The sequence below is a fragment of the Rana temporaria genome, chromosome 5 (genome assembly GCF_905171775.1).
Source record: "Rana temporaria chromosome 5, aRanTem1.1, whole genome shotgun sequence".
Classification (NCBI taxonomy): Eukaryota; Metazoa; Chordata; class Amphibia; order Anura; family Ranidae; genus Rana; species Rana temporaria.
In genome coordinates this window covers 366,813,746-366,841,321 of record NC_053493.1, presented here as the reverse complement: position 1 = coordinate 366,841,321, position 27,576 = coordinate 366,813,746, and the positions used below count along the sequence as shown (strand labels likewise).

At 43.6% G+C, this 27,576-nt stretch overlaps 1 protein-coding gene across 1 annotated transcript in view; it reads right to left on the bottom strand.

Annotated features, from left to right (window-relative positions):
- SPAG1 (sperm associated antigen 1) overlaps nucleotides 1-27,576 on the bottom strand; it is a 148,216-nt gene that overhangs the window by 27,411 nt on the left and 93,229 nt on the right. The window contains exons 13-15 of the mRNA XM_040354781.1: nucleotides 19,359-19,511; nucleotides 14,371-14,525; nucleotides 3,529-3,670 (exon numbers count right to left, since the gene is read on the bottom strand). Of these exons, the coding sequence (XP_040210715.1) occupies nucleotides 3,529-3,670; nucleotides 14,371-14,525; nucleotides 19,359-19,511 (450 nt within the window). The remainder of the gene's footprint in view (nucleotides 1-3,528; nucleotides 3,671-14,370; nucleotides 14,526-19,358; nucleotides 19,512-27,576) is intronic.

Sequence of the window (27,576 nt, the reverse complement as noted above, 5' to 3'; positions counted from 1 at the left end):
TCCAGAGATATAAGCAGCTAAAGTTCTAAGCCGATCTTGACTTTTCCTGCCAAGGTTGTCCCACCCTTGCCTGTGAAGCCTTTCGAAAGCTCGGCAGTTGGAAGGTGTTGGGCCACCGATATCCATCCTTCCTTTCATTCTAAACAGACACTGAGCTGAGCTAAACATATTGGCCTAGTATCACGTAGGGCGGCTTTACGTTGTGCGGGCGTAGCGTATCTTATTTACGCTACGCCGCCGCTACTTAGAGAGGCAAGTGCTGTATTCACAAAGCACTTGCGTCCTAAGTTACGGCGGCGCAGCGTAAATCGGCCGGCGTAAGCGCGTGTAATTCAAAGTAGGCAGGTCGTGGGCGTGTTGTATTTAAATTAAGCGTGACCCCATGTGGATGCATGGCCTAACGAACGGCGCATGCGCGCGCATTCTCAGTATTACGCCCAAAGATACGCCGGCTCAATGCCTGTGACGTGAACGTAACTTACGCACAGCCCTATTCGCGTACGACTTACGCAAACGACGTAAAAAGATACGCTTGTTCCGACGTCCATACTTTGCATGGGCTACGCCACCTAGAGACCTGCTTTATCTCTACGCCGGCGTATGTCTTACGTAAATGGCGTAACTAATAGCGACGGGCGTACGTACGTTCGTGAATCGGCGTATCTTGCTCATTTGCATATTCAACGCGGAAAACAACGGAAGCGCCACCTAGCGGCCAGCGTACATATACACCCTAAGATACGACGGCGTAGGAGACTTACGCCGCTCGTATCTTAGCCAAATTTAAGCATATCTGGTTTCCAGAATACGCTTAAATATACGACGGCGCAGATTCGGACTTACGACGGCGTATCTACTGATACGCCGACGTAAGTCTCTGAGAATCTGGCCCTTTGGTTTATATACATGCTGGACAACCATGCATGTCCAATTGCTCTTTGAGGTATGGGCACCTTGACAATTTTAGTAAGAATCTTTGTACCTTAAAGTGGAACTTTAGGCAGAAAATTAAGTCCTGCTAGATCACTTCAGGTTGGCCCCTTTTGCAGCTATAGCCATGTAAAAACATTATAAAGAAGTGTCTATACTTTTTGAAATCCAATAATACACTGTCTCAACCTGCTCTGCATTTTTAGGCACCGCTGAGTTTGTAGAGGCCAATCTGCTGACAGCATTAAAGCTGCTTTTGTTTGATCTGCAACTGCCATGATGCTGCACATGTCAGTTATGACACCAGCCATTTGATGATTTAACAATTTGGCTTAGGACACAAAATGTGACAGTTTGCATTTCCGGCATTCCAAGGATGCAACGTTTTTTTGAAACCGGTAAATCGCTGGGTTTAGTTCTGCTTTATGATTTACTGTTGGGGCTCTGGGCTTCAGCAAAATGGCAGCCTCCGCCAAGAAGTAACAGGGACAATGCTGGAGGCAATTTATAGCACATGTAATGTGGAATGTATGTTACTTGCTAAAGAATTTTTTTTTTATCAAGTTGTTATGGGTAAAGTTCCACTTTAAGAATAAGATCTATTACAAATGAGCAGATCATAATGGGAAGGCTATACATTTTTGGTGACTAACAAAGTATGTGCTTCTTTGCATGAACTGAGACTGATTGGGCTTTAAATTGTGGCCAGCAACTGGCATATTGGTAGATTACAATGTGACATGCTCCTCTTTACCCCAAATAAGTACTGTATATGGAGCATATAATACTCTGCCCAACAGCCTAAGACATCCAATTGAAGCTTAACATAGATGATCGGAATTCAGCCAGTTCAGCAGGGACCGGATGAATTTCGATCCATGTATGGCCGCTCTTACTTAAGAGAAGTCAATCTAATGATTAATTTTCTGATCAGTTTGTTCGGATAGTGAAGAAGTCCTGCTGTCGGAATACAATGGCAGAATTGTAGGGAGGATTCCTCTATCCACCTCGCTTGTGTAGATAGAGGAATCTTATTTTTTTTTATCGTTTTAAGCAGCCTGGATTATCAATGGCCAGCCTAATGGCCAACTCCATGGTCTTGCCTAAAGTAGAAGGGCAACATGTGGAATCTAATTGGTTCCTAGGGTTCCTAATTGGTTCCTAGGGTAAGCATATCTACGCTATATACAGTATATGCTTTTAAAAAATCATTGAGGTTACATTCAGTTGGTGTAAGGTTGTTTGTAAACTGTAAAAGTTTGGAGTATAGCCTCACATAAAATAATGTAGTAGACCATAGTAAAGTACCATCATCCAAATTGATATAGAGAAGCAAAAAAGGAAGGGAGTATAGGGGCAGTTGCTGAGGCTGGCCATACACATAGTCCATTATAACCCTTCGGGGTGGGTATATCTCGGTACCAATATACAACAATGAATTTTTACATAAAAAATATAGTTTAAAACATATAAAATAACATACAAAAAAAATCAATAAAATATCAACCGCAGACAACTGCGAACGGGTTCCCCCGTGAGATATCTGTTGAAGTGGAGTATAGACTGGTCATTCCTCAACTAGTTTCACAGCATGGGACAGCATCCTCAGGAGGAGCCGTCTATGAAACATGGGACTGGCTGCACAGTCGGTCCTGACCTTTTGGGTGAGCAGATCTCCTTATTACATTATCGGCTGTATTACCATGCTTGAATTGACTGTATTATACTGCATTTACTATTTGTCTTATTGTACTATTTGTTTCATAGATGACTTCTCCCGAGGAAGCGGTCCCATGCCACAAAACTAGTTGAGGAAAGACCAGTCTATACTCTGCTTCAACAGATATCTCACATGGGAACCAGTTAGTAGTTGGTCTGTGGTTGATATTTTATAGAATTTTTGTATGTTATTTTATATGTATTAAACTATATTTTGTATATGAAAAATACGTTGTTGTATATCAGTACTGAGATAGTCCATTATAACCCTTTGGGGTGGGTATATGTGTACGGCCAGCCTCAGCAACTGCCCCTATATTCCCTTCCTTTTTTGCTTCTCATTCTCACAATGGCTGCCAGGAAAACTGGGATTTGTAGTTCCAGGAAAAGGAAATAAATGAGCCCTACAGCTTAAGGATCCTTGTACAAAAGCATTCTGTTTTGCCACAGCCACCAATGAAATCCAAACTTTGATTCTCCAACTAGAGATGGACTCGGGAGGAGATCGAGCTGGCTCCCTGGCCCAGTAATAAGTGGACATATTTGACCATTTAGACAGAGGTCAGTCTGGGACCCACAGTCAGTGACAGCCACTGGACTTTATATAGCTACCTGCTCTCTGTTCAGACCTGAGATCACAACATTTGGCATAGGGAAGTATTTTACCGCTGACTTCCTTTATGGCTCTAAAAGGTCATGTGACCAAATGCCAAAAGCCACTAAGGAAGCTGGTGCTGAATGATGTACAGTATATCTGTACCTGTAATGAAAAGGTATCTTGATTGTATTTGCCTGTAAGGCCAAAGGTTACCGATCCTTCCCTGGCTCAGGATGTTTGAATTGGACTGGTGTCTGTGCTTGGTGGTCACCGTTTCTCACCTGTTGGTGTATATGGTACATTCCTCTGGATTTATCTGTAAACATTCTGTGTATTTCTTCACAGCTTCTCTATAGTGACACTTCTTCACATAATCATTTCCTTCCTGCTTCAGAGACTGGAATCTCTCCTCTGACGATTGTTCTGGAAAAACAAACCATACATTCTCATGTAACCTATAGCAGACTCTAAATTTATTAAGAAAAACATAACCCTGCTTTAAACCTCTCTACGATTTTATCCCTGACCTGTCTGGTGTGTTCCATGACCTGCATAATGCTGTGTGTTCACTACGGTTCTCTAACAAACCTCTGGGGGCTTCACAGAACAGCTGTATTTATACGGAGATTAAAATTACACACAGGTGGACTCTATTTACTAATCAGGTGACTTCTGAAGGCAATTGGTTCCATTAGATTTTAGTCGGGGGTATCAGAGTAAAGGGGGCTGAATACGAATGTACGCCACACTTTGCAGATATTAATTTGTAAAACATTTTGAAAAACAATTATGTGCCACTTTGTGTTGGTCTATCACATAAAATCCCAATAAAATACATTCATATTTTTGGTTGCAACATGACAAAATGTGGAAAATTTCAGGGGGTGTGAATATTTTTTCAAGGCACTGTAAATGCAATAATGGCATGTATTTATGTTTTACAAACCTTATTAGCTTAAATTGAGCACACAATACAAGGGCCTGCCTAAATGTATACACAATTAGCCAGATTCAGGTAGAGTTACGCCGGCGTATCAGTAGATACGCCGTTGTATATTTAAGTGTATTCTCAAATTGAGATACACTTAAATGTAGCCAAGATACGACCGCCTGTGCCGTCGTATCTTAGCTGTCTATTTACGCCGGCCGCTAGGGGCGTGTACGCTGATTTACGCCTAGAATGCGTAAATCAGCGAGATACGCCTATTCACGAACGTACGCTTGCCCGTCGCAGTAAAGATACGCCGTTTACGTGAGGCGTTTTCAGGCCTAAAGATATTCCACCAAAAAGATGGCGCAGCCAATGTTAAGTATGGACGTCGGAACCGCGTCGAATTTTGAAATTTTTACGCCGTTTGCGTAAGTCGTCCGTGAATGGGGCTGGGCGTAATTTACGCTCGCGTCGAAACCAATAAGTCTTTGCGGCGTAATTTGGAGCATGCGCACTGGGATACGTCCACGGACGGCGCATGCGCTGTTCGTTCAAAACGTTATTTACGTGGGGTTATGTTTTATTTACATAAAACACGCCCACCTCTTCACAATTTGAATTAGGCGCGCTTACGCCGGCACATTTATGCTACGCCGCAACTTAGGACGCAAGTGCTTTGTGAATACAGCACTTGCCTCTCTAACTTACGGCGGCGTAGCGTAAATGAGATGCGCTATGCCCGCCTAAAGTTAGGTACATCTACGTGAATTCAGCTACATGACTGTAAAGAGGTATTACATTGTTTTGGTAGATCTAAAGTTGATTGTACAAAGATTCTACAGTCAGATTATAACATTCATGGTAACCCTTTTTTAGACTCCTATCATATGATGGCAACCATATTTAATTGCTACTTGGTCACTTGTAGAACAGCAGAGTGGTCGTGTTTACAGTTAAATCCCAACTCCGGGCACATTCATTTTTAGGGTTTAAGTGTTATTTTGAAGGTTACCTTTGCCATTTAGTTATTAACTCTTTGTTGTATTAGGCCTCGTACAGACGAGGGGATATCCGCTGGAAACGGTCCGCCAGACCGTTTCCAGCGGACATTCCTCCTTCCGGATTTTGATCCGATGGCTTGTACACACCATCGGATCAAAATCCGCACGGAAAACATCCGCGGTCACGTGTCGCGCCGACGATGACTCGGCGGCGTGCGTGACGCTGGAAGGTGAATACTTCCACGCATGCGTCGAATCATTACGACGCATGCGAGGGAGGGGAGCGGACGGACTGATCCGGTGAGTCTGTACAGACGACCGGATCAGTCCGCTGGACTGGATTCCAGCGGATAGATTTTGTAGCATGCTACAAAATTGTTATCCGCTGGGAATCCGTCGGCTGGATTTTTATCTGCCGAAAATTGTCCGCTCGGGCCTACACAGCGGATAGATCCGGTCGTCTGTACGAGGCCTTAAAGACTTCCCTTAGTTCCTCAAGGTAGTACAGCTCCTGCTGTAACTCTGTCCCACCACTGATATCAGCAAGACTGCTATGGCTGACAACAGCACTGGTTATGGTCTTCACCCCCTCTGCTCCATTGTTCAGTTACAGGTTGGATTGAGTTCTAGACCAGGGTGTTAACCTTGTAGTCTGCATATTGATTCAGGACTTAGAAGCCCTGTGTGCCAGGGAGGTGTATGGATCACAAGACTAGCTGAGCAGAATTACAAATCCTTAGGCCTTTGGTACTGGGTATGCCATGTCTATCCATAAGCCAGGATTTAATTTTTAGATCCTGTGTTCCAGAAAGGAGCACATCTGGCTCCACACTAATGCTGCAGTACAAAATTCAAGACCGAACTCTGATGACTTCAACCTTTTATTTTATTGAAGGACACTGGCATTTTCACGGTAGTCTGATTAAGCCCAATCCAGGTGAAACTTGTCAGTAGGCGTGGCCAATGGGTGGCGACTGCAGAAGCTGGTGTCTTTCAATAAACCGAATGGTTGATGTCATCAAAGTGTGGCATTGAGTTTCATACTGCGCCATGCTTTAATACTGCAATAAAAGTTACATTCTGCTTTCAGATGCAACTCCACTATTTGCTTTTGACACATAAACATGCCAAATTGAACTAAAAACTGAACAAACTACAAGTGTTATGCCTCTTACACACGGCCGGTTTCCGCAACGAGAAGTTTTTTTATATTGGTAGAGAAAACCGGTCGTGTTTATGCACCCTAGCAGTTTTCTCGACGAAAAAAACAGCCTGCAAAAAATTGAAACCAGCCATCTTTTTTCTCGTCGTGCTTCCCGTCAGTCTTTTTCTCGTCGCGAAAAATGGTCGTGTGTATGCTTTTCCGAGGGGGAAAAAAACGTGCATTCTCAGAATCAAATATGAGACGGGAGCGCTCGTTCTGGTAAAACTAGCGTTTGGAATGGCGATATCACATTCGTCACGCTGTAATGGACTGAAAAGCACGAAAACTGAAAAGCTCAAAACGTCCCTCACCAAACTTTTACTAACACGAGGATCAGCAAAAGCAGCCCAAAGGGTGGCCCCATTTGAAAGGAACTCCCCCTTTATAATCCGTCGTACGCGTTGTGCGTCACAGCGCTTTGGTCGGACGTTTTTTTGCATGAACGTGTGTATGCAAGTCAGGCTGAAGAGAAGTCACATCGGGAAAAAACGGCAGGGTTTTGAACGACAAGAAAAACGATGGTGTGTACGCGGCAACAGACTGCAGAAGGAAGACTGAGCACCAGGTACAAATACATAAACAGAGAGATCATATGGACTTCCATCTCTGATCATTCTGCCAATTCAGCTGAAAGTAAAACTCTCTCAAGAGGTGGTTTTGTCCAGTAGATTGCTTTAAAAAAAAGTCTGTATTCTTTCCTAAATGTACATAATATAACTGGATACTAATATTTATAGGTAAAGTTGATCCAGGGAAAATCTGATTGCCCCTGGGGGATCAGGAAGGAATTTTTTCCCCTGCTGGAGCAAATTGGATCATGCTCTGCTGGGGTTTTTCCCTTCCTCTGGATCAACTGTGGGTATAGGATTGTGTATATAGTTTGTTTCTTTTTCGTTTTCCTCTTTTTATTGGTTGAACTAGATGGGCCGGTGTCTTTTTATCAACCAGACTAACTACTGTATGCAGCAAGCTCAGTATGCAGCTCAACAAGCTCTGTATGTCAAGAATGCCAACTCCTAACCTAATGGTCCCCACATTGGTTGGTTAACCAACAATCAGTCTGTATGCGTAGACGCTACAACAATTTATCATTGCATGTTCTGACTGCCCTCAACTTCTAAAAGGTGAAATCTGATTGGCTGGTGTGGCTCGCGGCCAATGTTGATCCCTTACCTGTATTATTAAATAACCCTGTACTTATCTTTATGGTGTTGTATAAACTACTAACCATAAAATTATCCAGATTGTTCAACCTGGCACTCTGCATAAGTGGTAATATTGGATACTGATGCTGTCATTCAGCTCTCGGGTTCAGGAGGACACACAAATATTTGAGAACCAATTCACAATCTTACCAGTGAATATACAGGCTAAAGAGCAGCACAGTGGCTTTAGTAATAAGCACTTATGCCTTGCAGCACTGTGGTTTGAATCTTGGCCACCTGCATGAAGTTTGCATGTTTTCCATGTGCAGCGCCCGGCTATTTTCAGAGCCGGTGCTATCCTAAATTTAGGGGAAGTTCAGAGAGGTAGTTGGCTCTGAACCTGTTATTTGGTTTAATTTGGGGTCTCTGTGCTAGCTTGGCTGTACTGTGTGTTATCCTTTTGTCTGGGGACTCCCGTCACCCCCGTTTAGCAGGTGGCAGCAGTGGGGTCAAGTGCGGTTGAGTATCTCTCCTCAGCAGCCTATCAGGAGAGTGGGCCACCTCGCTGTGCATGCTGGGGAGGGGTATTTAAGAGGCAGATGCCATTAGTTTGGGTCGATGTTCCCCGCCCTTGAGCTGGGCAGTCGTCCCACCACCCTTGTGTGTGGCCCTCCTGGCCGCGGTGTGTGCGTGTGCATTCCTGGCTCCGGGACCACATTGGTCTGGAGCACATTCATCTGTTTGGTGGATCCAGTGAGTCGACTGGATACCTAATTTGCCAGATGGTCCTGGGCTGTCTGTCCAATGGGAGGAAGCCGTCTGATGAGGAACCTGTCTGGGGGATACGGAGCACGAGGCTGGTGTTTCAGGAGAGGCCTGTCCATTTGTCAGAGGACAACTTTGGTTCTGAAAGGCTGGACGCAGGTCGCCTATCAGTTGCTGATTTAACCAAAGCTATGTGAAGGAGAACCGGGTGCTGAATCCAGTTAAGAGGGATTTTGGCCCAAAATTGTCCACAATCTTCAGGAGGGTCTGTGGCAGAGACTTAATCCTATTCATCCGAGCGACACTCTGGCTGCCAGGCTGGTGAGAAAGGCCTGTCCAGATGCACTATATCCACTCAGGCTAGAGTGGCGAAGTAAAGTTGTCGTAGGAAGCAGGACTGTTTCCACATCCAGTTACACCTGAATTTGCTGTCTCCTATTTCGCTATCCCTTCACCTTTCCACTGTGTATTGTTTTTACTCAGCTGGGTAATAAAAGCACAGAAAAGACATCGACTTTACTACAGCCCTCATCCAATACCCTAGACGGCGGAGAAACAGAGGTAACGTGCCACCCAAAACAAACCAGCAGCTCCTTCGGGGGCAGTGCTACATATGGTTTTCCTCTGTGTATTCTGGTTTCCTCCCACGCTTCAAAGAAATGCTGGTAAGTTAAGTGGCTCCTGTCTGAGTTGGTTGTAGTATGTGTGTACAAATTTACTATGTACATGTGTTACCTCATTCTGCATACCGGTCCCAAGTTGAGCAACTGGGGAGGGTTGAGGGAGGATGTGGTGATCCAACTCTACTCTACCCAAAAGTGGAACTTACACTTTAAGCACTCCTAACCCTCCTAGCCACATTTGGCATGTAATTTCTTTACTGGGGGGGGGGGGTGTGGGTACCTGGTTTTAACCCACTTATGCTCACGCCGCCTAGGCCATTGAGAGGGCACAGCGCAACTCGCGCATGCGCAAAGTGCACCCGGCTGTGAAGCCCCAAGATCTCAAAAAAAAAAAAAAAATCGGATTACATTTTTTTTTTAAATTCACATAAATTACTAAAATTTCGTAACACTTTAAATAGGAAGTAAACCCTCTAAAACATTTCTTTAAAAAAAAAAAAACCTGCAAGAGAAAGGCATAATGAGCTAGTATGCATAGCATACTAGCTCATTATAAATTACTTACCCGAGATCAAAGCCCACGAAGCGACTCTCGTTCCTCTCCTCTAAGTGACTTGCGGGTATCGCGGCTCGGGCGCTGTGATTGGCCGGAGCTGCGATGACATCACTCCCGTGCATGAGCCGTCAGTGACGGCACACTCGCCTTCACTTACGGCACGCTTAGTGAGCCTGTGCTGTTGTGTATGGCGCGCATGTGCCGTAGACATCAGTGCAGTCTTTTCTGCAAATATTTCCTAAACCGTGTAGGTTTAGGAGATATTTGTTGCACCTACAGGTAAGCCTAAATCTAGGCTTACCTGTAGGTTAAAGTGGTCTGTAAGGGTTTACAACCACTTTAACATATTAGTCATTTTTAATATTCCAATAGTGTCATGATGATCCCTGTTATTTCTCGCTTTATTTATTACAGGTATTTACTGATTGTTCAGGCACTTTCTGGGATAGAGTGATAACGCTCTGCCCGTCTTCCAGATTTTCGCCAGCATTGCTACCTACAGCTTTCCAATGGAGACTGCACCAGCCATGCCAACACACATTGCATGGACATATTGCGCTGTTGCCACCTTCAGAAAACCTGCCCTGAAAAATGCTATGTAGCCTTCACTGCAGCTAGGAAGTGACTGCAAATAATACACAATTTATCTAGCACCAACAGTTTACGCAGCGCTTTACAATGTATAGGGGGGACAGCACAACTACAGTACAGTTCAATACAGAAGGTACAGGAGGGCCCCGCTCTTAGAGCTTACATTCTAAAAGGGAGGGGTGGTGGTAAAAAAAGTAATAGCCGCAGAGAAAGATTTGATGGGGGTGGCACGATATATATTAAAAAAAAGATGGATAAAGACCATGATAATTGTTCCTGGCTCAAGTCTTCGCAAGCTAAATGTCATTCAATTCAAGTTTCCATCTACTTTAAACTGGACCCTGCACCTAAAAAGCAAGGTTGAATATTTAAATTTGTCCCATCCTCTTGCATTGTCACTGAAAAAATAAAAGTATATATATATATATATATATATATATATTTATTATTAGTACACTCAGCTTTCTCTGGTTTCCACCTGAGGTCCCTAGGCAAAGGTAATGCGATTCCCCTTCTGGAGGGATCCCCAGGAATGTGGTGTACCCCAGATTTTGCTGAGAAGACGTTCTTGGCACTGTGCTGGAGCATCTTTTCACTAGATTTGGAGTACTCAGCGCTGACCGGGACCTCACCGGGAGATTGATGGCATCACCCCTTACCACGAAAGCCAACAAATGTGAAGTTTAATATCTTCCTTTCTACCCCTACTGTGTCTTGTTTACATCTTTATTTTGATGTTAAAGAAAGGGTATGGGGGAAGCAGAGGTAAATAACAGACCTTGCATGTAGTGCATGTAAAATAAAACATATTGAATCAGAGTCCAGCCCTCTACCTGCTAAGAAACTACTGTGACAGACCCCGGTATTCAAGAAGAGCATGTCCATCACATAAGCTTCCCTTGCCCAGTGAATTACAAGATCCCAGAGCCCACCCAGTCACTAGTCAGGACACAGTTTTGGGGGGTGAAAAACATCAAAACTGTTTATTGAAAGACAGGCATAAACCGATATATACTCTGGGACAATCCCCATTCTTTGCATAATGACACAGGGTGCGGTAAACTGTGCATCCAGTAACATGAGACACAGGAACATTCAAACCTTTCAACAAATAATTCAATCAGTAAGTAATGAACAACCAACATATACTATATGCTAATCCACACCCAGCAAATAATAGCTGACAGTGATATAATTAACATGAGCTAACTTAATTAACTTGACTGCTTAACTAGGCACTTAAACCAGTCTAGGTAACCATACCATTTGGCACCTACAACCCTGAATACAAAATACTGTACAATACACATTATTACAAGTATAAACACATATAGGTAGATTGCCTTAAACTTGCGGCGGTGTAGCTTAGCTAGGCAAGTACATGATTCACAATGTACTTGCCTGCTAAGTTACGGCGGCGTAGCCTAAAGCGGGCGGGCGTAAGCGCGCCCAATTCAAATGTGTGTAAGGGGGCGTGTTTTATGTTGATGGGGCTAGACCTTACGTTTTGCGCCGGGCGCCTACATTTCCCAGTATGCATTGCGGCTAAGTACGCCGCACGGTCCTATTGATTTTGACGTGGACTTAAACAACGTAAATCCCGATTCACGGACGACTTACGCAAACGACGTAAAAATTCTGAATTTCGACGCGGGAACATCACTATTCCAACTAGGGCCTAGCTCTAACTTTACGCGGCCTATCTCTTACGTAAATGGCGTAAAAGTACTGCGTCGGCCGGGCGTACGTTCGTGAATCGGCGTATCTACTAATTTGCATATTCTATGTCGACCGCAATGGAAGCGCCACCTAGCGGCCAGCCTCAATATTGCAACCTAAGATAGGACGGCACAAGCCGTCCTATCTTAGATATGTTTAAGCGTATCTCTGTTTGAGCATACACTTAAACATAAGTCGGAGTAGATTCTGAGTTAGGTCGGCTTATCTACTGATAAGCCGGCCTAACTCTTTGTGAATCTACCTAATAGATGAGAAGACAGACAGAAACAATAGGAGATATAATTAACAACGAGAGGAAGACACTTAGGTGGCACACTATGGGAGAGACCAACTTACAACAAACACATTATGGCAGGTGACCCCAGTGGCTTGAGCGGATTACATTAACATCTACAGTCATTGCTGGTTTGAGGCATAGAGGCTCCAAATATGTATATGGAACCTCCAGTTCCCAGAGTCTGTGTTTTGGGGAGATTTGGACTTGAATCCAAAAAAGACCACTCCAAGGGTCCCAAAGAGTAGTGTTCCCTGAAAATCTAGGGCCCATAGTCAGTAGGCAAGAGGCCACCCTGCAGTCCCCTCAAAAAGCCCCTGTCCTGGCTGGGTCTGTCAAACTACCAATTGACCAAACGAACGCTAAATATAAAGCTCATTTCAGACAGTTGGTATAACGCACACATGACTGTTTACATTTATTGCATTTTAATATTTTCTGCAATGTGTGGAATGCTGTACAAGCAGCAACACGCCCAGGCTTCTCTGTATTAGGACATGTCAGTGCTATGTCACAATATTAACATTTTTTGTGTCTATATTTTGACAAACCAGTCCCGATATTCAGAACCTGAACAGGATGGACTTAATATAACGATGGTGGACTGACCACAGTGGTGAGATTTTGGTGAAGTTTGATAAAACAGAGCTGATTTTTCAAATGAGGTGTTGGAGAGTTTGTTTTTTCCCTCACCTAATAACCTACCTAATCAAATATTTATAAACCCAAAACATTCATCAGATCAAAAATGTTCACAAATACAATATGAAGATTAGACACTTATCCTTTAAAGAAGCAATTGATCAAATATAATCATTCAATCTAGCCAAGTCATCAGGAATTCAGAATGCCAGGCTGGAGGAGTGGCAGCCAGTCTAATATCAAAGCCATTCACTTACTCACAGGAGAGTCAGCAAATCTCCAGAGCAAAGTCCAGCTGACTCTCAAGGGAGTCACTGCAATCATCTGACAATAAAATGGTGAGCATATTTTTGTTTGAAATTCTAAAAACTGTGGTTGTAAAGCTTTGTTTTTTAAACAAACATGCATACTTCCCTCCACTCTGCAGTTCGTTTTGCACAGTGTGGCCTCGATCCGGGACTTCTGGGGTCTCCCGGCGGCTCCCCCTAGGAGAAGCACTCTTCCAAGGGGGTTACCTTGCGGGCGCGCTTCCGAGTTGTTCATTCGCCGTCCATAGCCGCCAAATGTATGACTCGGCCCCACCCCCCGGGTAATTGGATTTGATTGACAGCAGCGGGAGCCAATAGCTGCGCTTCTATCAATCTATCCAATCAAAAGCCGAGGACTCCGGGAATGAGGAAGAGCGCGCGTCCGCCGGTTCAAGTTCGAGAAGTCAGGCAAGTAAAAACGGGGGCTCTGGGGTGCCGGTGACAGACAAACTTTTTTTTTTTCCTTAAGGGTCCTTTCACACGTGCGGACCGTTTTTTAGATCAGTTTTTTATCATCAGTTGATCCGTTTTACATTCGTTTTTCATCAGTTGTCATCCGTTTTTCATCCATTTTTTTTGTTAGAACTTTATTTTTATTACATATTTTGATGAAAAACGGATGTTAGCGCATCGGATGACATCCGTTTTTCGTCCGTTCCGTTTTGTTGAATGAAGAAAAATAGGGTTTTCTTCCATTCAAAAAAACGGAGCTTAATGGAGACGGATGTTAACGGACGTTAGCGGATGCTCATCCGCTAACGTACGCTATCCCATTGGAAAGCATTGCAGTCCGTAAACGGACATATGAAAAAACGGACGAACGGCCCGCACGTGTGAAAGGACCCTGCATAGGATGCATTAGGGTGAAAAAACATGAGGGTTTACAACCCCTTTAACTTTGGCATCTCACTACTTAAGCTGGCCATACATGGAATAAAATATGGCCAGTTCATCAGAAACCAGACAAATTTTGGTCCATATATGTACAGGGCAGTTGTACAGACGTCGCTCTATCTATTGATAACCGCTGGCTATAGCTGGCAGCAGTGCTCAGTGTATTCTGACCATGTGGAAGTCTCCTCATTGTCAGAATAATAGCGGGATCATTTCCTCATGCTCCTCGAATGTGTTGATGGAATTGGGTCATTTTTTATTTCTTTTTTAAACCCCCTGGTTGAATAATAAAAAAAATTCTACTGTGGGCTGCATGAACGGCAAATGGTTTTGTAAAGCAGATCAACAGCAGATATCCACGAGAATAGAAGAAGCATTCAGAAACGCTTTTTGGAGATAATCCAACCTGAAAATGTAAGAGCCAAAATAGTCAGCCGCACATCACATACCAGTGTCCCTTTCTGGTGCGCTGTTCCTTGACGTCTTTCCAGCGGCCATGTTTTTCTCTTGTAGGTGAATTTGCGTGGACACAGGCACTGATGGAATTGGTGGCAGTTTCTCTCTCCAGTTGGGCCCATCCAGATCAATTAATGTTTTGGTAATTCTGTATGGACAACAATTCAGGTAATATATTAATATAAACTGTATACTGTAGGTAACCTGCAAATAGTCTTAAAGCGGTTGTAAACCCGCATACATTTTTTTTTTTACACCTGCAAGGAAAAAGCCATAATGAGCTAGTATGCACCGCTTATTATGAAATACTTACCTCGGAACGAGGTAGGGAACTTACCTGGTCCACGCCGAGCCGAGCGTGTCTTCCGGGTATCGCCGCTCCAGCGCTGCGATTGGCTGGAGGGGCGATGACGTCATGCGCGCGGGAGATTTCCCTTCCCGGCATGGGTTGGCGGGGCTGGCCATTCAGCGGAGATTCCCCCCTTCGCATGCGCCACTGCAATCAGCGGCGCATTGCGAGGGGAATATCTCCTAAACCGTACAGGTTTAGGAGATATTTATACCTACAGGTAAGCCTTATTATAGGCTTACCTGTAGGCAAAAGTAAAAAAAGTGGGTTTACAACCACTTTAAGCCTCGTACACAAGATCGGATTATCAGACGGGAATTGTGTGATGACAGGCTGTTGTCGGAAAATCCGATCGTTTATATACTCCATCTGACAATTGTTGTCGGATTTTCCGCGGACAAATGTGGGATAGAATGCTTTAAAATTGTCTGCCAACAATTGTGTGATTTTACAATCGTGTGTATACAAGTCCATTGGACAAAACTCCAAGTACATGCTCAGAAGCAATGTTCACCATAACACAACATTGGCAGAAGTTGCCCAAAGGGTGGCGCTAAAGAGCTGAAAAAAACACACATGGTTTTGTGTTTGTTGGCCGACAATTATTTGCAGTTTGTATGCAATACAAGTTCCTAGCCAACGCCCTTCGGACAAAAGTACTACGCTTCGTCCGATGAAAATCCGATTGTGTGTATGAGGCTTAAGAGTACAATGGAAATATTTCCTCTCTTTTGATGCCTTAATGACACCTCCCAGCAGCACTTTAAATGGGCATTAATTCCCAGGAGGTGCCATGGCATCTGTATCATGTGACTGCTGTGATTGGCTCTCACAGCAGTCACATGATCGGGAACCTGTCCCGCCAACTCCTGATTGAGAGCCATCGGTCAGCTCAGTCAGTGAGCTGGGAGAGTGCAGTTAGCATTCTCTCAACACACAAGCTCCTGCTGTGATGGATACATATGGGGATTATTTACTAAAGGCAAATCCACTTTGTAGTGAAAACTACAAGTGCAAAGTGCACTTGGAAGTGCAGTCGCTGTAAATCTGAGGGGTAGATCTGAAATGAGGGGAAGCTCTGCTGATTTTATCATTCAATCAAGTGCAAGCTAAAATGCATGTCCCCCTCGGATCTACAGCTACTGCACTTCCAAGTGCACTTTGCACTTGTAGTTTGCACTTGTAGTGCAAAGTGGATTTGCATTTAGTAAATACCCCCATGTGTAGTGCTTGAGTGTTAGGCCTCGTAAACACGATAGGTTAAACAGAGGACAACGGTCTGATGGACCGTTTTCATCGGTCAAAACCGATCATGTGTGGGCCCCATAGGTTATTTAACCATCGGTTAAAAAAAAGCCAACTTGCTTTAAATTTAACCGATGGATTCGAAAACCGATCAAAACCAAATCGTTAGTAGGCACAACCATCGGTTAAAAACCCACGCATGCTCAGAATCAAGTCGACGCATGCTTGGAAGCATTGAACTTTGTTTTTTTCAGCACGTTGTGTTTTACGTCACCGCGTTCTGACACGATAATTTTTTTAACTGATGGTGTGTAGGCGTGACGGACCATCAGTCAGCTTCATCGGTTAACCGATGAAAACGATCCATCAGATCGTTCTCATCGGATGGACCAATCGTGTGTACGCGACTTTAAAGCCCACTTTTCTAGCTGCTGCATATATGCGTTACGCGATCGGTTAACATTGCAAACATCGTTCAACATTCCTTGTGAAAGTCAACAGCATTTAAAAACAATAAAAAACGTCTTAAAGCGTGTATCTGCATGATGCACAGATTAGATGATCAGACATGATGTTGCGTATAAGTTATTACATTAGTTACATTAGGCTTCAGTTTGCAATGGACAGGTTGCAGAGTTTTGTACAATATTCTATTCATGTATGCTGGGAAGACAATGGCTAAATCACCTGACATGGATGAATAGTGGATGTTTATGTAAAAAAAAAAAGTTTTATTGAAAGCTGATGCAAATGGCTAAATAGGAAAATGAAATACAGGGAGTGCAGAATTATTAGGCAAATGAGTATTTGGACCACATCATCCTCTTTATGCATGTTGTCTTACTCCAAGCTGTACAGGCTCGAAAGCCTACTACCAATTAAGCATATTAGGTGATGTGCATCTCTGTAATGAGAAGGGGTGTGGTCTAATGACATCAACACCCTATATCAGGTGTGCATAATTATTAGGCAACTTCCTTTCCTTTGGCAAAATGGGTCAAAAGAAGGACTTGACAGGCTCAGAAAAGTCAAAAATAGTGAGATATCTTGCAGAGGGATGCAGCACTCTTAAAATTGCAAAGATTCTGAAGCGTGATCATCGAACAATCAAGCGTTTCATTCAAAATAGTCAACAGGGTCGCAAGAAGCGTGTGGAAAAACCAAGGCGCAAAATAACTGCCCATGAACTGAGAAAAGTCAAGCGTGCAGCTGCCAAGATGCCACTTGCCACCAGTTTGGCCATATTTCAGAGCTGCAACATCACTGGAGTGCCCAAAAGCACAAGGTGTGCAATATTCAGAGACATGGCCAAGGTAAGAAAGGCTGAAAGACGACCACCACTGAACAAGACACACAAGCTGAAACGTCAAGACTGGGCCAAGAAATATCTCAAGACTGATTTTTCTAAGGTTTTATGGACTGATGAAATGAGAGTGAGTCTTGATGGGCCAGATGGATGGGCCCGTGGCTGGATTGGTAAAGGGCAGAGAGCTCCAGTCCGACTCAGACGCCAGCAAGGTGGAGGTGGAGTACTGGTTTGGGCTGGTATCATCAAAGATGAGCTTGTGGGGCCTTTTCGGGTTGAGGATGGAGTCAAGCTCAACTCCCAGTCCTACTGCCAGTTTCTGGAAGACACCTTCTTCAAGCAGTGGTACAGGAAGAAGTCTGCATCCTTCAAGAAAAACATGATTTTCATGCAGGACAATGCTCCATCACACGCGTCCAAGTACTCCACAGCGTGGCTGGCAAGAAAGGGTATAAAAGAAAAAAATCTAATGACATGGCCTCCTTGTTCACCTGATCTGAACCCCATTGAGAACCTGTGGTCCATCAAATGTGAGATTTACAAGGAGGGAAAACAGTACACCTCTCTGAACAGTGTCTGGGAGGCTGTGGTTGCTGCTGCACGCAATGTTGATGGTGAACAGATCAAAACACTGACAGAATCCATGGATGGCAGGCTTTTGAGTGTCCTTGCAAAGAAAGGTGGCTATATTGGTCACTGATTTGTTTTTGTTTTGTTTTTGAATGTCAGAAATGTATATTTGTGAATGTTGAGATGTTATATTGGTTTCACTGGTAAAAATAAATAATTTAAATGGGTATATATTTGTTTTTTGTTAAGTTGCCTAATAATTATGCACAGTAATAGTCACATGCACACACAGATATCCCCCTAAAATAGCTAAAACTAAAAACAAACTAAAAACTACTTCCAAAAATATTCAGCTTTGATATTAATGAGTTTTTTGGGTTCATTGAGAACATGGTTGTTGTTCAATAATAAAATTAATCCTCAAAAATACAACTTGCCTAATAATTCTGCACTCCCTGTACATAAAAAAGGTAGATGTTTTACCTGCCAAAGAATTTGCATTTATGAGATTTACACAGCACAGCCCTATCGGACAGGGAAGGGGGTCTGTTCCCAGTTTGGGACTGGACAGTAAAAGGAGAAGCAGCACACTGATGTATCTCTGTCATTTCACCCTCTTCTCTCATTAGCATGCACAGCAGTACACCCGATTAGCTCTTTGAGCTGCTTTACCCTCCCCTATTTGAGTTCTGGTATACAGGGACTGCAAGAGGCTGATACCAAGTCCAAATTAGGTACTTACACTGCTTGCATAAAAATACATTCATGGCTGGTTCACACCAGCGGCTGCATTCAAAAGCAGTCACTGGCGTGCGTTAGGATGATTGCAGTGCTAATCGCGGTGCATTGCACTGTTAACTTTTTTTTTTTCATTATAAATGAACTTTATTGAAATTTCATTACGTTTTACTGGCCACATCGCAGTATAAGACGGTCACACTGTGCTGCACTGAAAAAAAGTAGTGCTTGCTGTACTTTTATTCAGTGCCCACCCACCTTATTGTGGTGTGAACCAGCCAGGTATGAGGCAAGACCAGAGTTTTTTTTCTAAAAAAAATAAAAAAAAATAAAGAAGGTGCAGGAACTCAACCACGACCCCATTCAAATTTCACAAACAGTAGAAGGGGGTCTCTCTCTCTCTCTCTCTCTCTCTCTCTCTATCTCTATATATATATATAATCTACATACACACACAATTTTTTATTTTCTAATCAGGTAGATGGATCTATGTTTTGCTGAGACAACTTTTGCTTACAGAGCTCAGTAGCTCAATCTTAACTTTTGCCATACAAATAAATAAGTCCAAGCCATTTTTTTCCTTCTTGCCCTCTAGCAGTTTTCAGTTGTCCAGTCTGATGTTTTAGTTAAAGACAGAGGCAGCAGCAAAACAGGCTCATGTGCGTCAGAAATAGTTTCTTACCCTGCTATAAATGCAATTCTTTAACATGAAGTGGAGTGTTTTTACAAACTGTGGTCAGTTAGCAGAATTTCAGTCGACTAGAAAAACGTACCTGTTGATACTGTCATTGGCCAACTGTGTTCCACTGTCTATCTGAAGTGCCACCTTATAGTCCACATACGCCTGTCTGTACCTCTCAATGGACTCGTAGGCCATTGCTCTTCTCAACAGAGGCTTAATGGAGAATGGCTGGAGTTCCAGGGCCCTTTGGGGGGAAAAAAAGAATATTAAAAAAGGACAGAAAAAAAAAAAAAAGAAGAAGAATTTGTGCAGAGCTTGAAATCCAACAACAAATATATTACATTTAATGTGAAGGCCAACAACCTGAAACAGCTGCATGCATTTTGGAATAAATGGCTCTATAATAACGCAGCAGCTTATCTGTCTCTCTAAATCATGGGTCTTCAAACTACGGCCCTCCAGTTGTTCAGGAACTACAATTACCATCATGCCTAGTCATGTCTGTGAATGTCAGTGTGTTACAATGCCTCATGGGATGTGTAGTTCTACAACAGCTGGAGGGCCGTAGTTTGATGATCCCTGCTCTAAATAGTTCCTAAGGCCATTTCAAAACAATTATGTAGCATGAGAGCCTGCCCAAACAAAGCATTGCATTAAAGCAGGGGTGACCAACCAGTGACCCAGGGGGCCACACGTGGCCTGCGTAGCCCTTTGATGTGGCCCGCGACCTCCTGCTCTGCGATAGAATAGAATACCGTTATTGAAGGTCAGTTTATTACTAAAATCACAGTGTATATATGGGCATATCTGTTCTGCAGTGGTTACTGGGCTGCTTTCAAACTGATCCGCAGGTGCAGAGCAGTTTCCCTGCACTGAGCCATAGACCTCTGTTATTACCTGTGAGTTTGGTGAGCCTTCTGAAAGTGCACCAAATCTGCAGAATATAATAGACGTCTATTGCAAAGTGCAGGAAAGCCAAAAGGTACACTGTGTTGCACCCGCGGTGCGGGTAAACCGCAGAGCATCAGTGTGAAAGCAGCCTTGGGCCGCTTTTACATGGTCAGTCCGACCCAATTGGACCCTCCATTCACCTTTAAGTAGTGGCAGACATAAACCGACTTGTGTTCTACCTCCAATATGATCCGCTAAAAAGTATTGTGGGCATATGCAGAGCAGACACGGACATGCCATCTACCCGCTCCGCTCATTGTGGCCCGCGACCGGTTACCAAGTCGCTTAAGTGGCTCTCGCTCTTCAAAAGGTTGGGCACCCCTGTATTAAAGGAACTCAGTCATGAAGAATGTATGAAGGCTCTCATTGCAGACATCTTTCTGAAAATGCTAGGTACCTGGCTATGTATGACTTTAGTATGTTTCAGCAGTCACAACCCTGGAACAAAGGATGCTGAAAAGATATGTCAGACAAGTGTCACATCTTATTTTCATACTTGTTCCAGGATCAGCAACTTAAAAACACTAAAGTCAAAGCATCAGAATGACCGACAAGGAACTAGAATTCCTAAAGTAGAGTTCAGTAATGGCCCTATTCGCTAGGCCCCCCCACACTACATGTTGTAGATAAATCTAAAGTAGATACAACAGATTGTAATGTGTATAGTGAACTTAAATAGCTAAATCCACCTTTCTGACCATGTTTTATGTTGCACTGTTCTCTTTTATATTAATTGTTTTTTATTTGATTTTAAAATGACTTAGTACAGCAGGCACATATTTCATCAGGTAACAGTGTTACACCATATAAGAGTACATACAATACGGAAGAGCCAAGAGAAAAAAAAAAAAAAAAAAGAAAAACAGAAAACAGGAAACAGCTTCTTCATCCAATACTGCCCGTACACCTAGCATAATTACCCTTGAGTACCTGTTGCCTGCTATATCTCCTAGCCATACATCTATTCTTGCCCCTTCCCCCCTCCTACCCCTATCTAAGGAAGCGTATTAGCCCTTTAAAAGATCTGCTGTGTAGGACAACCAGAGGAGATTGGAGGAGGCCCCCGCCCTTTTCTGTTAACAGAGTCCCCTTGTGTTAATATGAGAAGACAAGTTCCCCGGGGTGATTTGCCCTATCAGCGCTCCCGGCATTCCCACCCCGGCATCGAGGGAAAACAACCATCGATGCCGGGGGGGCGGGGACAGATGACATTCTAGAATCATTTACGCGGGATCCCCTATACTAGGTTTCCCGTCGTCCTCAACCACGGCCCCCAAATTCTTACAAATTTCTCATAGTTCCCGTGTCTGGTAAAGTATACTCTTTCATTTGAGATTGTTAATTTTATGGATGCTAGCCAGTTGACTACTGACGGGGGGGTCTGCGCCTGCCATTTTTGGGCTATCGTCTTACGTGCCTGGAAGAGGCATCTCAGTATAGCTTCCCCGCTGTCTTGAGGGACTCTTGTGTCTTCTATGCTCCCCAAAAGGCAGGTCCTAGCCACTGGATCAAGGGATGTTCCAAATGCCTTATTTATCCTCTCTACTATTTCCCTCCAGTAGCTATAGAGTTTGGGGCACTTCCAGACCATGTGTATTAAGTCCCCTTTATTTTTACATCTCGGGCATTCGTTGTTTTGTCTCCACCCCATTTTAAACATTTTGTGCGGGGTAAAATAAACCCTGTGTAGTAAGAACAAGTGGGAGAGTCTTTGCGCTGGAGCAATTGAGACCAATGCGCCTTGTTGAAGAATCCTATCCCACTGTTCAAGTGATATTATTCCCAAGTCTCTTTCCCACGCTGCTTTACTCTTGGTCGGTCCTGCTCTGCTTATCGCATTAGCACTCAGGCTATTGTATGTTAGTGCTATTAGGCCCTTGGCCGTACTTGCCTTGATTATCTTCAGAAGGACAGGGATCTGGGTCCATATAATTGGTTTGGAGCTAAATTGTGCTTGAATAGCATGGCGGACCTGTAGGTATTTGTAGAATGTTTTGTTTGAGATATTAAATTGCCTAGTTAGATCTAGAAATGTTTTTAGGGTATTGCCCTCAAATATGTGCTTTAAGCGGGTTATGCCTTGTCTCTTCCACTCACTTGATTCTTCTATACTTGTTACTTCCTGCAGGTTATTATTTTTCCATAGAGGTGAAAATTCTGTTAGGCCAATGTATCCCAATAGGGTCTTTGTGGTGTGCCATACTTTGATAGCTAGTTTTACTGTTAGATGTTTATAGGGGAAGAAATCTGCCTCTAGGGCTTCCACCAGCAGTTTGTGAGGGTTGTTTGTCAACATCAACCGGCTGATGGAGCCATCTCTCTCAGCGGTTCCACACCCTGCCAGATGTTGCAATTGTGACGCAATAAAATATAGCTTCGGGTGTGGAACCGCCATGCCCCCTTCTTTTACTGGTAGTTGGAGTGTTTGCAAGCTTATCCTAGCTTGGCCACCTCTCCATATAAGTTCTCTAAATAGTGATTCTACTTTCTTAAACCATGTAAATCCTAACCATAAAGGTGCATTGTGGAGGACGTATAATAATTGTGGCTGCCACACCATTTTTATTAGGTTGCATCGTCCTGCTACTGACAAGGGGAGTCTTTTCCAAATATCACATTTATTTTTCCACTTTAATAACAATGGGGCGAGATTTAAGTTTGCATATTGGGAAACGTCTTTCGTTATCCAAATCCCTAAGTATTTAAATTTTGTGACCACACTTAATCGGGAGGTACCTGGCAAGAGCTGGAAGTTGGCAGGATCATCCAGTGGTAGGAGGGCAGATTTTTCCCAGTTAATCGTCAAACCTGAGAAATTACCAAAGTCAACTACCAATTGCATCACTTTATCTAGAGTGTTTTCAACATCCCCTAGGAAGAACAAGATGTCATCTGCGAATAATGAAATCTTGTCTTCTCCTTGGTGTCTCCTGAACCCCATTATGTCCTCCCTCGCCCTGGTTGCTATTGCAAGTGGTTCCATAGCGAGGGCGAACAGAAGGGGGGACAGGGGACACCCCTGCCTAGTCCCTCGTTCCAACTGGAAAACTTCCGATGTCTCGTTATTAATTTTAATTTTGGCTCTTGGCTCGCCATACAGCAGTTTAACCCATCCTATGTAGCGGGGTCCAATACCAAATTTCTCTAATACTTCCCATAAGTAGCTCCATTCCAGGCTATCAAATGCCTTAGCGGCGTCGAGAGATAGGACTGCTCTATGTCTTTCATTATCCGTTGGTATTTGTAAATTTAGAAACGTTCTTCTTATATTGGTAGATGTTGCCCTGCCTGGTATGAACCCTGACTGGTCTGGGTGAATGAGGCTACTAATGAATCTGTTTAGGCGTTTTGCTAGAATTTTAGCTAGGATCTTTACATCGGTGGTTAACAAAGAAATTGGGCGGTAAGATGAGGGCGTCAATTTTTCTTTCCCCTCCTTATGAATTACTATAATCGTTGCTTCCGACATTGAACGGGGAAGTGTACCTCCATGTTCAGCCCACTCCAGAGCCTTTAACAGCTCTGGAAGCAAAATATCACCAAATTTCTTGTATAACTCGATAGGTAACCCATCCGGGCCAGGGGATTTCTGGTTTGGCATCTCAGTTACAATTTGTTGGATTTCGCTTAAGGTGATTGGTGCATCTAAAGCCTGTCTGCCCTCATCAGGCAACGTGGGAACTACTATATTCCGAAAGAAAATTTGCATAGCTTCACTCCCAGCCCCCCCTTTAGATCTATACAGTTCCTTGTAATATTCGCAAAACGTTTGTAGAATCACTTGGCCATCCATGGAGATTTCGCCCGTTGTTGTCCTTATTGCTAGGATGTTTGACGTGGGGGAGTTAGTTCTGCTCAGGAGTGACAGGATCCTCCCTACCTTCTCTCCCTCGCCAAACTGGCACTGTCTTTGTAGAGTTCGTTTGTTCTCCGCACTTCTCAGAATGGCGGTTCTATACTCTAGCTGTTTTGTCAGCCATGCTTCCTGCATAATTGGAGTGGGTTGTTCGATAAACCTCGATTCTGCCTGAGTGGTCTCACAGGCCAACCTACCCTCCTGCTCTCTCCCTTCTCTTTTTTTTTTTTTTTTCAAAAGTTTTATTTATAAACAGAGGAGCTGGTCCCGGTCGGACCACATCATTTACAGGTATTTCAACATAGTCAGTGGAGTCAACATACAATCAAAGGCAGGCCGTAAAACATAAGGCGTAGTGGTTTCACATTTGGCATCTATCACTAGCAAGTCTCGGTGGGGCTCACGCCTTCCCAATGTGGCAGCGGGAGCCTCCACTCGAGAGCCATCCCTTCTCTTTTTACCCTGGCAACCTGCTGAATTAGTAAACCTTGCATAAAGGCTTTCAGAGAGTCCCAAACTATTCCCGTCGGGGAGTACTCTTTTAGTTTAGCCTCCAAAGATGCTACGTCACCAATTAACTCCAGCCAACCTGGGTTAAATTTCCATTCTTTACAGGAGACTTTAACTCCAATCTTTATTATTAGCACCAGAGGGGAGTGGTCCGAGACCCCTCTGGGGCCATAGTATATTCTCTTTACCCGTGGTATTACCTCCTCACTACCAACAGCCAAATCTATTCTGGAAAGTGTATGATGGGAGCTGGAGTAGCACGAGTATTGGCGGTCCAGGGGAAAATAAGTTCTCCATATATCTCTCATCCCTATTTCCTCCAAAAACCGAGCTAGGCGCCCCTCCCCAGTTTTTTTCCCAGGTGGAAATCTGTCCAGGCTACTATCCAAGACCTCATTGTAGTCCCCTACAGCTATGACAGGAACTCCTGTTTTATCAAGTGTAAACTCAAGGAGCTTGTGTAACACATCTAGCTTAAATGGTGGGGGGATATACATATTCGCCAAAACATATGGGCTGTTCTCAATTAGGCAGGAAAGAAATATGTAACGACCCTGGTCATCTATCTGAGACTCGGTACAAGAGAACGTCACACCCCTCCCCACCAATATACTCACCCCCCTTGAGTAAGAGGAATGGACCGAATGGAACTGAGATTGAATTTTACGGCTATTCAGTAATGAAACTGAATCCTTGATCAAATGTGTTTCTTGTAAACATATCATTCCCGGCGTACTATCTTCCAGGAGTGACATAACAGATGATCTCTTGATTGGGTCCCCCATTCCACTTACATTCCAGGAGGTGATGGTCAGTAATCTATCCTGCATCTAGACGAGTTGCCATAGTAATAAGGTACTCAACCTTTATTTTACCACCTAGGCAAGTGGCCATCCCACTCCTCTCTAGCCCACCCAACAGCACATCTCCTAGTTCGAGCATCATACGCTTCCTACCTCCTCCCTTTAACCTTTCCCATACCCTCTCTCCCCTCCCACCCACAAACCCCCATCCACCCCTCCCCCCCATCCTCTTCCTACCCCGCCCTACTGGGCACCCCTTAGGGACCTGTCTAGTGACCACTCTACACTTCCTCTTACACATCCTACAGACTCACAAACACATGTCCCTCCTTCCCTCTCTCTCTCCCTCAAAAAAAAAAAAAAAAAAATGGAATCAAAACAACCGGCACCCCTAAAGAAAAAAAAAAAAAAAAAAAAAAAAAAAAACAAATAAAAAAATAAAGAAAAATAAAAAAAAAAAAAAAAAAAGAAAAAAAAGGGTTTAAAAAAAAAAAAAAAAAGGAAAAAAAATGAATAAATAAATAAATAATAATTTTACGGGGTATTAACCAAGCCACTCCCCCCTTAACTATATAGTACCAACCCCCTGTATTAGATCCCCTTGGGACACAGCCCTAGGGGGGAAAAACCTTACATCATAAATTTACTTACAGTACAAAAGTGCTAATTGACTAGTTGCTAATTGTTTCTTACGTGTTACTCAACGTACCCGAGTGAAATTTTTGAGTACGTATTTCTATTTGTGTCAAATATTACCCCACACAAAAAAAAAAAAAAAAAAAAAAAAAAGGGGGTCCCCACCCCTTATTAATACTTCACCTCCCCTCCTCAGACAATAGGAGGGAGGGGTCCACAAGTGTGCATCCTATACTTAGTGTCAAAATTACCTCCCCCTCTTTTTCTCTTAATAATCATCCCTAAGAAAAAAAAATTTATCTTAAGAGCCCTAATACCGAGCTTCATAAATCACTATACACCGTGTCAACCTAGTAAAAAATGTGTTGATATATATAAAAAAGTACTTTTAAGATGAGTGTCACCAGGTAACATTAAATACCTCCAAGATGCAGGAACAGAACAAAAAAAAAAAAAAAAAAAAAAAAAAGGGGGGGGGGGGGAGAAGGTCCCCTCCCCCACCCCTTGTTAGTACTTCACCTCCCCTCCTCAAGCAATGGGAGGGTAGGGTATCCAAGTGTGCATACTATAATTAATGTCAAAATTACCTCCCCCCTTTGTTTGTTAATCACTTAATAATGCTAAATGAAATTGACATTAGAGCCCTAATACCGAGCTTCATAAATCATTATACACCGTGTCAGCCTAGTAAAACAAGTGTGGATATGTGTATATATATATAAAAAAGAACTTTAACATAGGTGTCACCAGGCAACATTAAATGTCTCTAAGGCCGGGTACACACGGACAAACATGTATGGTGAAAGCGGTCCGTCGGACCGTTTTCACCATACATGTCTGCCAGAGGGCTTCTGTACGATGGTTGTACACACCATCGTACAGAAGTCCGCGCGTAAACAATACGCGGGGCGTGTCCGCGGTGTCGCCGCGTCGATGACGCGGTGTCGCCGCGACAATGACGCGGCGACGTGGGCGGCCCGCCTTTAAAATGCTTCCACGCATGCGTCGAAGTCATTCGACGCATGCGAGGGACGGCGGGCGCCTGGACATGTACGGTAGGTCTGTACTGACGACCGTACATGTCCGAGCGGGCTGAATTCCAGCGGGCTGTTTTAAAACAAGTCCAGGAATATTTGCCCGCTGGGAAAAGGCCCGGCGGGCAAATGTTTGCTGGAATTCGGCCCGCTCGCGCCCACACACGACCAAACATGTCTGCTGAAACTGGCCTGCGGGCCAGTTTCAGCAGACATGTTTGCTCGTGAGTATGGGGCCTAAGACACAAAAAAAAAAAAAAAAAAAAAAAGAGAAAAAAAAAAAAAAAAAAAAAAAAAGGTTTTTCTTCTTTGCTTTTCCACTCCTCTTTCCTTCTCCCTTCTTTAATGGGGGGGGGGGGAACCCCAAAAAAAAAAAAAAAAAAAAAGGGAACAAAACATTTGAGTCTGCTCATATAATCATTGACATTAAACGTTCCGTAGCCAGGTCCCTCTACTGGATTGTCCTCTGATATCATGTGTCTCTCTTTTTTTTTATCTTCCCTTCACTTAGGATAATCT